At 43.1% G+C, this 10,321-nt stretch overlaps 1 protein-coding gene across 2 annotated transcripts; it reads left to right on the forward strand.

The window, feature by feature from the left end:
• Positions 1 to 118: 118 nt before the first annotated feature.
• ccdc126 (coiled-coil domain containing 126) lies at positions 119 to 4,594 on the forward strand. Of its 2 annotated transcripts, XM_071368635.1 has the most exons (4): positions 119 to 433; positions 2,606 to 3,213; positions 3,355 to 3,587; positions 3,718 to 4,594. In XM_071368635.1, the coding sequence occupies exons 2-4, from the start codon at positions 2,988 to 2,990 to the stop codon at positions 3,727 to 3,729; spliced, it is 471 nt and encodes a 156-aa protein (XP_071224736.1). In that variant the 5' UTR covers positions 119 to 433; positions 2,606 to 2,987; the 3' UTR covers positions 3,730 to 4,594. The 2 variants fall into 2 exon arrangements, with proteins under 2 accessions (XP_071224736.1, XP_071224737.1); XM_071368636.1 differs by having other exon boundaries at positions 128 to 433; positions 3,355 to 4,594.
• Positions 4,595 to 10,321: the final 5,727 nt, after the last annotated feature.

The following is a 10,321-nucleotide window of genomic DNA, read 5'->3' on the forward strand; positions in this document are numbered from 1 at the left end:
CTGGAGGGATACAGATTTTCCGCCGAGTTGGTCCTCTCTCTTCCTTTTACTCTCTGATATTCTGTGTTTATGCGCAATAAATTTCTCTTCAATCCATACATAAAAAAAGCGGTGACGCAGTACACACAAGAACGCTATTCGTCGCTCAGGAAACGGACTGTGCTCGAGACCGATTGCATTATGAACAAATCTTTCGCCTAGGCATGCGAACAATTATGCATTGCTACTTAATTTAAGAACAGGCCATTTATTTCAGTTGTAATGCTTAATATTATTTAGTTATTAGATTCCGTGTTAGCAGTGAGCTAGCTAGCTATCAAGCATCTTCTGACAGTGACATTTATGTCTCTGCCTTGTGCTGTGTTCTCCGTCTTGGAATGGGATCGCAGACTGATGTTCCGAACAGCTTAGTGATTCAAACGAACAAATCCAGGTAATATAACGTTAGTTTACTTTTAGAAGGGTTTGATAAAAGTCAATGAAGTACTGTTCGAGGTGTGAGACAACTTTGTGGATGTCTGACTGGCCAAGTTATCATGTTCAATAAGCTATAAAGACTAGCTAGCATTTCTACATCATGCACGCTATCAACAAGCTAGGCTAGCAGCTAGCTAGCAAACTCAGCACTGCAAGAGCCTATAGTCAGCCAGTTTTCTAGAAATCTACCTAACAGTTTCGCAACATCTCTGCTACCATCAAGCTTAAATGTGTGTTTAAGAAACTATTAAAGTATTACTTATTTGCTAACTAAGCTAGTTATGTCTTCTTGGCTAGCTTACTTCGTTTTTTCCACTAACTGTTCTGTCATGCACTAGCTAGCTAACTTTTCCTTCCACAAACCTGAGCCAAACCTTGCTGCGTTGCCTAGTTGTTGATTGAGGTGATGACACTACCCTTTTTTATTTTTGTACTTATGTATTCTATATTGTTTTCTTGTGGTGCTTTTTTTATACTAACCCTCGGGCTTCCAACCATACCTGCACACCATTGTATGTATTTGATCTGTATTGTTGTTTATCACTTATTTTCTTTTTTTGCAAATACATTTAAACCTAAACCCCCAGATGGCAGCTGTGTAGGTCAATGTTTAACTGATGGATTTGTTGCCCCAACTTGTGCTGTGTATAACAATGCTTGACAGATGATTGGGTGAAGTGGACAGCATATCTTATCACATCATTCCCGGCACACGCCCTTTTTGTTTGAACACGAACATACGTAGAACAGGAAGTCATTGTCCGAAGTTGATAGTGTACTTTTGTAAAGAACAATGATACACTGAATAAGCACAAAAGTCCGGTGGACAGTGGTCCTTTCCATTGTCATCTCAGCCCTGTGCAAGTAGGATAGCCTAGGTGTTTGTTTCTGCATTCACTTCTTCAGTAGACCTTTTCATGATGACACAATTAGGCCTAGATGTCAAACACCAAGTTTCTGCTTTTATGCAGCAAACTACATCCTCCCATGAAAGCAGTAAGAGAGAGATGAGAGCCTTTGCACTCTTATCTAATGTCGTCAAGAATGGCCATGCATTCGAATAGCCATGTCATAGATTCACAAAATGCTAGTTAGTCTCCAAGCATTCTGTGCTTCTAGGCCTATGACATGGCTATTCCAATGCATATCTGCTCTCAATAGGGTATGCCACTCCCACACTCATGAGATCTCAGAGAAAGAATTAAAGCATTGACAGAGCTGCTGTGAAAAACGAAATATGGTCATTTGATTTCTGTTTTTTTACCTGCATGTATTACGCAGTCTTGATTAAAAAATGAAGGTAGCCTATATATTGTTGTCTGTATTAGAACATGGTCTGTGAAATCCTTGGGACGTCCCTACTTCCCCATTGAAGTTGAAATGATGGTTTAGGGTAGGGATGTCCTAAGGATCCTGGATAGCACTGACTACTCCTGAGTGGCGCAGAGGTCTAAGGCACTGCATCTCAGAGCAAGAGCCGTCACTACAGTCCCTGGTTCAAATCCAGGCTGGATCACATCCAGCGCACAATTGGCCCAGTGTCGTCCGGGTTTGGCTGGGGTAGGCTGTCATTGTAAATAAGAACAAATTCTTAACTGACTTGCCTAGTTAAATAAAGGTTAAATTAAATGTTTTTTTAATATATTATTTTATAAATAGAAAATAGGCCTACTACTGGGATAGGCAATTTGGCCCTGTTTATAATCCATAGGCCAAATCCATGCCAGGGATTTATGCAATGCAGAGAAACATAGGATATTTGCTAAATATAATGTATATAGCCGCTTTCATGAATTCTTAATCTGCACAGCAGAGCATAATTTCAGTTCTACTCCATGCTTTTCTTTCTAAACAGCCTTCTGAATGATGCAATACTGCACATTGTAGATAGAAATGCCATGAATAGAGCTGACATGATTCATCTTCACTCATGATTTTTACATTTGAGAGAAATGTCAGTTCTACACAATGCTTTTCTATCTGAAGACAGAAGTATGTTCTACAACATTGTTGTGCCTGTCTGACCTCAGCCCAAGTTCCTGATTAATTGTGTCTGTGTCATGGATTCCCCACAGAGTGAAATATGACATGGATGACTCGCCTCTCTGTGTCTGTCTCTCTCCTTCAGATCCTCCTTCTCTGAGTGACGCAGCTATGTATATGTTTGGGCCCCATGGTTGACTGCCAGGTGTGTGTAGTGTTTTTATTCCCCGTACTCCTCCAGCCCCATATCCCCCAGCCCCATATCCCCCAGTCCTAACCCCAGCCCGTGTCTAAGTCCTAGCCCCAGCTCCAAACCCATGCCCCTTTGCCCCTAGATCCTTCTCCTTCCTTTCCTCACACCAGCCCCCTCCCCATTCAAATCACCCACTTCCAGACCTAGCACCAGCCCCACTCCCAACCCTGTTCCCCCAGCCCCACACTCTATCCGCCAGCCCAACTCTCTATCCCCTACCCCTCTCTCCTGGCCCACCACCATCTATCTCCAGACCACGTCCAGCCTCCGTACCATGCTGGGGAGAAACATGTCCCAGAAGCTGAGTGGGCTGCTGATAATCTTGGGGCTGGCGTGGGGGCTCATGTTGCTGCGCTACACCGTGCAGCAGCCGCGCCACAAGAGCAGTGGCGAGTTACGCCAACAGATCCTGGAGCTGAGCCGGCGATATGTCAAGGTGCTCAACGAGGAGAACCAGAACACACTGGGAGGACCGCAGGGCCCCTCCATGGCCGGTTATGGTAAGGGCTGTTTTAGAGAAACCCTGAAGCTACACTTTTCTCTGGTTATGGCTCTGGAAATGAAAGGAACTGCTAATTTACTACTTGAACAAAAATGGATATTTTTTTTTTTTTCTCGCTCTCTCTCTCACACACACACAGCTGATCTGAAGAGGACCATAGCAGTGTTGCTGGACGACATCCTGACGCGCCTGGTCAAGCTGGAGGGGAAGATGGAGCTGGTCGCCAACACTTCAGCCACTAACTCCTCCCATCCTGCACCAGGCTCCCTGGCCTCAGCTCCAGTTGCCTTACACAAGCAGGACACGCCAGGCAACCACCGCCTGGAAACGCCTCGCCTCCCTCCACACACACCCAACAGACCTCGCCCAGGGGTATAGTAGTGTGGGTAGTGATTGAGGCCCTGTTCAAGTAAAAAGTGCATCTTTTCTTCTTTAGGTAGTCACTGATCTATTAAGGATGGTCAGGTGGTAACTTTCCTTTCACTTATCCATTCATTTACAGATCAGTGATTAGCTCATGGGAGGAAGAAAAGAGTGAGGATGTATTCTAGATCATTTAAAACTAACCTAACCCTGAGAAAGGACTGACTGCCTGTACCTTTCCAATAACTACTTGGCTGATTGACATTTTTTTACATAGACATTTGAGCATCTTTTTTAATACTATCAGTCATGGACTCTTAGGCATACGTTTTAGATTCCCTAATTGTTTTTTCATGAAAGGGTCTACAAACTGCGGATGTGTCTGAGGATGTCTGTGGGCAGCAACAAAGCATCAACAACAGTAGAGGAAATGAACAAATGTCTGTACTCTGTGGAGTCTTCAAGAAAGCTGATGATGAATATGAATGGCACAGCCACCCCGATATTTTATCCCTTGGAGAGACCGACTATGAATTTTCTGTACTGCTTCTTTAAATCTCATCCATATCAGAAGTTGCTGAACTAAACAATGCACTCATGGTAGTTTTGGAAATGATGTAGTTGAGTTTGCAGAAGCTCCTGGTGCTTAATATGTAGATTTGAAGAGTCCCTTTTTAGCTTTTTTATATATATATGATATAAAAAACTATTTAGCTGTTGTACAGTAGACTTTCTTTTTTAAAGGATAAAAGTGATAATCCAAAGAATTTTATTTGCACTCTCCTTGAAGGCTTCAAAAATGTATTTTTACTTTGATTTTAGATGGTGTATAACAAGTTGAATGTAACTGTCAATAAGCAGATGATTACCAAGTGGTTACAATTGATCAATTCCAACTCCATCTCTATCCTCTTTGTCAGTACTCGGACTGTTAGTCCTTGTTGATTCCCCTTGCAGATACGAGTGGTTAGGGCCAGGACTTTTTCCTGACTGACCAGTAAAAACTCCTATCCCAATCAATGTACAACCTGTTTTTTGTCTCAGTTTAGCCCTCTGATGAAGTTGCTTGTCTATTTCTTACACATATCAGTCTGAGCTCACATTACACAGCGATTGTTGGGGGCTGTCCTAAAAATAGTGGGCTAACCCAATGTTTATACTTTTAACTTATGGGACTGCCTGTCTATGGTACACCCTTACCCCCTTTACTACAAACCATTAGCTGCATCCTGATTCTCCACCCTTACAGAAATGTGCACTTAAACACGATCTTTCAAATCAAAGTTTATTTGTCACATGCGCCGAATACAACAGGTATTGATAGACCTTACTGTGAAATGCTTACTATCAAGCCCTTAACCAACAATGCTGATGTATCTTTTTAAGTAAGAAAATATTTAAACAAAATAAAGTAACACAACAACAATAAAGAGGCTATATACAGGGGGTACCGAGTGGATGTGCGGGGGTACAGGTTAGTCGAGGTAAAATGTACATGTAGGTAGGGGTAAAGTGACTATGCATAGATAATAAACAGTGAGTAGCAGCAGCATAAAAAAGGGGGTCAATGCAAATAGTCCGGTTAGCCATTTGATGGACTGTTTAGCAGTCTAATGGCTTGGGGTTAGAAGCTGTTAGGGAGCCTTATGGACTGCGACTTGGTGCTCCTGTACTGCTTGCCGTAGGTAGCAGAGAGAACAGTCTATGACTAGGGTGGCTGGAGTCTGACAATTTTTAGGGCCTTCCTCTGACACCGCCTGGTATAGAGGTCCTGGATGGCAGGAAGCTTGGCCCCAGTGATGTACTGGGCCATACGCAATACACTCTGTAGCACCTTATGGTCGGACGCCGAGCAGTTGCCATACCAAGTGGTGATGCAACCGGTCAGGATGTTCTCGATGGTGCAGCTGTAGAACCTTTTGAGGATCTGAGGACCCATGCCAAATCTTTTCAGTCTCCTGAGGGGGAATAGACATTGTCGTGCCCTCTTCACGACTGTCTTGGTGTGTTTGGACCATGATAGTTTCTTAGTGATGTGGACGCCAAGGAACTTGAAGCTCGCAACCCGCTCCATTACAACCCCGTTGATGTGAATGGGGGCGTTCTCGGCGCCCATTTTCCTGTGGTCCACGATCAGCTCTTTTGTCTTGCTCACGGTGAGGAAGAGGTTGTCCTAGCACCAGACTACCAGGTCTCTGACCTCCTCCCTGTAGGCTGTCTCATCATTGGTGATCAGGCATACCACTGTTGTGTCGTCCATCAAACTTAATGATGATGTTGGAGTCGTGCGTGTCAACGCAGTAGTGGGTGAATACGGAGTACAGGAGGGGACTAAGCACACACCCCTGAGGGGCCCCCGTGTTGAGGATCAGCGTGGCAGATGTGTTGTTGCCTACCCGTACCAGCATGCATTCAAAAGCATTTGATTGGTTTAAGCATTGGCTGGAGGGTGTTTCCACCATTGTTAAACCTAGAATCCTTAATTGAAACAACAAGCCGTCTCTGCTCCTGTTTTGGTAACAGCGCTGAAGGATGGGCCTGGCGAAATGTAACAACTCTCAAATTCATAGACCGAGGTATGGATGCAAGGACTGACCATCCATGATATCAAAAGTATAGTCCGAACCATGTTTTGAGGCTATACATGTTTGTTTACATGTACATTGTTTTCAAACATTGGAGTAAAACAAGCTAATATTATGGGTTCTGATAGGGTACGACAGTTGACCTAAACTCATGCGTAATTTATAAGTTATATTATTCAAGAATCAATGGCTATATATCATTAATTTATAAGTCCCAAAATGGATGTAGCAACTAAGGATTCAAGATTTAAATTGTTAAGTGTTAAGGCTCATGTCCTCACCCATAACCTCTGGCCACGGCCCTCCCTTGCCACTCACATCAAGTTTCTCAACTCTGCTCACTCGCACCCTTGAATATTTAAGCAGCAGTTTCTCCCTCCAGTCTTGCTTATTCCTGTTGGTGAATGCATGGGGTGGCCAATTTATGTTATCCTTTCCATGTTGTGTGTGACTGACTTCCATTATTGTGAGTACTTTCCATTGTGTATAAATGTTAGTTTTAAGATCCCTTTTAGTTGATTTTAAAGTTAGTTTGCTGCATCCAAATGACTGGCAATTTCCTGTCAGTCCAGCATGTGAGATGCATTTCAGTTATTTAGCCCAGTCATGCTTGTATGTTAACATGTTTGTACAGTGCCTTCAGAAAGTATTCAGACCCCTTGACTTTTCCACATTTTGTTACATTACAGCCTTATTCTAAAATATATATATTTTTTAAATCCTTAGCAATCTACACACATACAAAATAGATACCTTATTTACATACAGTGGCTTGCGAAAGTATTCACCCCCTTAGGAAAAATGCCAATCATTTGATTTACACAACCTGCCTACCACTTTGAAGATGCAAAATATTTTTTATTGTGAAACAAACAAGAAATAAGACACACAAAAAATAACTTGAGTGTGCATAGCTTTTCACCCCCCCAAAGTAAATACTTTGTAGAGCCACCTTTTGCAGCAATTCCAGCTGCAAGTCTCTTGGGGTATGTCTCGACAAGCTTGGCACATCTAGCCACTGGGATTTTTCCCATTCTTCAAGGCAAAACTGCTCCAACTCCTTCAAATTGGATGGGTTCCACTGGTGTACAGCAATCTTTAAGTCATACCACAGAGTCTCAATTGGATTGAGGTCTGGGCTTTGACTAGGCCATTCCAAGACATTTAAATGTGTCCTCTTAAACCACTCAAGTGTTGCTTTAGCAGTATGCTTAGGGTCATTGTCCTGCTGGAAGGTGAACCTCTGTCCCGGTCTCAAATCTCTTTAAGATTGAAACAAGTTTCCCTCAAGAATTTCCCTGTATTTAGCGGCATCTATCATTCCTTCAATTCTAACCAGTTTCCTAGTCCCTGCCGATGAAAAACATACCCACAGCATGCTTCACTGTGAGGATGGTGTTCTTGGGGCGATGAGAGGTGTTGGGTTTGGGCCAGACATAGCATATTCCTTGATGGCCAAAAAGCTACATTTTAGTCTTATCTAACCAGAGTATCTTCTTCCATATGTTTAGGGAATCTCCCACATGCCTTTTGGCGAACACAAACGTGTTTGCTTATTTTTTTCTTAAGCAATGGCTTTTTTCTGGCCACTCTTCCGTAAAGCTCTGTGGAGTGTACTGCTTAAAGTGGTCCTATGGACAGATACTCCAATCTCCGCTGTGGAGCTTTGCAGCTCCTTCATTGTTATCTTTGGTCTCTTTGTTGCCTCTGATTAATGCCTTCTTTGCCTGGTCTGTGAGTTTTGGTGGACGGCCCTCTCTTGGAAGGTTTGTTGTGTTGCCATATTCTTTCAATTTTTTAATAATGTATTTAATTGTGCTCCGTGGGATGTTCAAAGTTTCTGATATTTTTTTATAACCCAACCCTGATCTGTACTTCTCCACAACTTTGTCCCTGACCTGTTTGGAGAGCTTCTTGGTCTTCATGGTGCTGCTTGGTGGTGCCCCTTGCTCAGTGGTGTTGCAGACTCAGGGGCCTTTCAGAACAGGTGTGTATATATACTGAGATCATGTGACACTTAGATTGCACACAGGTGGACTTTATTTAACTAATTATGTGACTTCTGAAGGTAAGTGGTTGCACCGGATCTTATTTAGGGGCTTCATAGCAAAGGGGGTGAATACATACAGTGGGGAGAAGAAGTATTTGATACACTGCTGATTTTGCAGGTTTTCCTACTTACAAAGCATGTAGAGGTCTGTAATTTTTATCATAGGTACACTTCAACTGTGAGAGACGGAATCTAAAACAAAAATCCAGAAAATCACATTGTATGATTTTTAAGTAATTCATTTGCATTTTATTGCATGACATAAGTATTTGATCACCTACCAACCAGTAAGAATTCCGGCTCTCACAGACCTGTTAGTTTTTCTTTAAGAAGCCCTCCTGTTCTCCACTCATTACCTGTATTAACTGCACCTGTTTGAACTCGTTACCTGTATAAAAGACACCTGTCCACACACTCAATCAAACAGACTCCAACCTCTCCACAATGGCCAAGACCAGAGAGCTGTGTAAGGACATCAGGGCTAAAATTGTAGACCTGCACGAGGCTGGGATGGGCTACAGGACAATAGGCAAGCAGCTTGGTGAGAAGGCAACAACTGTTGGCGCAATTGGTTGGCGCAATTTGGTCTAAACTCCACTTGCCGTGTTTGGAGGAAGAAGAAGGATGAGTACAACCCCAAGGACACCATCCCAACCGTGAAGCATGGAGGTGGAAACATCATTCTTTGGGGATGCTTTTCTGCAAAGGGGACAGGACGACTGCACCGTATTGAGGGGAGGATGGATGGGGCCATGTATCGCGAGATCTTGGCCAACAACCTCCTTCCCTCAGTAAGAGCATTGAAGATGGGTCGTGGCTGGGTCTTCCAGCATGACAACGACCCGAAACACACAGCCAGGGCAACTGAGTGGCTCCGTAAGAAGCATCTCAAGGTCCTGGAGTGGCCTGGCCAGTCTCCAGACCTGAACCCAATAGAAAATCTTTGGAGGGAGCTGAAAGTCTGTATTGCCCAACGACAGCCCCGAAACCTGAAGGATCTGGAGAAGGTCTGTATGGAGGAGTGGGTCAAAATCCCTGCTGCAGTGTGTGCAAACCTGGTCAAGAACTACAGGAAACGTGTGATCTCTGTAATTGCAAACAAAGGTTTCTGTACCAAATATTAAGTTCTGCTTTTCTGATGTATCAAATACTTATGTCATGCAATAAAATGCAAATTAATTACTTAAAAATCATACAATGTGATTTTCTGGATTTTTGTTTTAGATTCCGTCTCTCACAGTTGAAGTGTACCTATGATAAAAAATTACAGACCTCTACATGCTTTGTAAGTAGGAAAACCTGCGAAATCGGCAGTGTATCAAATACTTGTTCTCCCCACTGTATGCACGCACCACTTTTCCGCTTAAAAAAATAATAATTTTGTAACAAGTTATTTTTTTCACTTCACCAATCTGGACTATTTTGTGTATGTCCATTACATGAAATCCAAATAAAAATCGATTTAAATTACAGGTTGTAATGCAACGAAATAGGAAAAATGCCAAGGGGGTGAATACTTTTGCAAGGCACGATAAGTATTCAGACCCTTTGCTATGAGACTCAAAATTGAGCTCCGGTGCATCCTGTGTCCATTGACCATCCTTGAGATGTTTCTACAACTTGATTGGAGTTCACCTGTGGTAAATTAAATTGATTGCAAATGATTTGGAAAGGCACAAACCTGTCTATATAAAGGTACCACAGTTGACCGTGCATGAGAGAGCAAAAAAACAAGTCATGAGGTCGAAGGAATTGTCGTTAGAGCTCTGAGACAGGATTGTGTCGAGGCACAGATCTGGGGAAGGGTACACAAACATTTCTGCAACATTGAACGTCCCCAATAACACAGTGGCCTCCATCTTTCTTAAATGGAAGAAATTTGGAACCACCAAGACTCAAACTGAGCAATTGGGGGAGAAGGGTCTTGGTCAGGGAGGTGACCAAGAACCTGATGGTCACTCTGACAGAGCACTAGAGCTCCTCTGTGGAGATAGGGGAACCTTCCAGAAGGACACCCATCTCTGCAGCACTCCACCAATCAGGCCTTTATGGTAGTGTGGCCAGACGGAAGCCACTCTTCAAACTCACAGCCCGCTTGCAGTTTGCCC

The sequence above is a fragment of the Salvelinus alpinus genome, chromosome 26 (genome assembly GCF_045679555.1).
Source record: "Salvelinus alpinus chromosome 26, SLU_Salpinus.1, whole genome shotgun sequence".
NCBI lineage: Eukaryota > Metazoa > Chordata > Actinopteri > Salmoniformes > Salmonidae > Salvelinus > Salvelinus alpinus.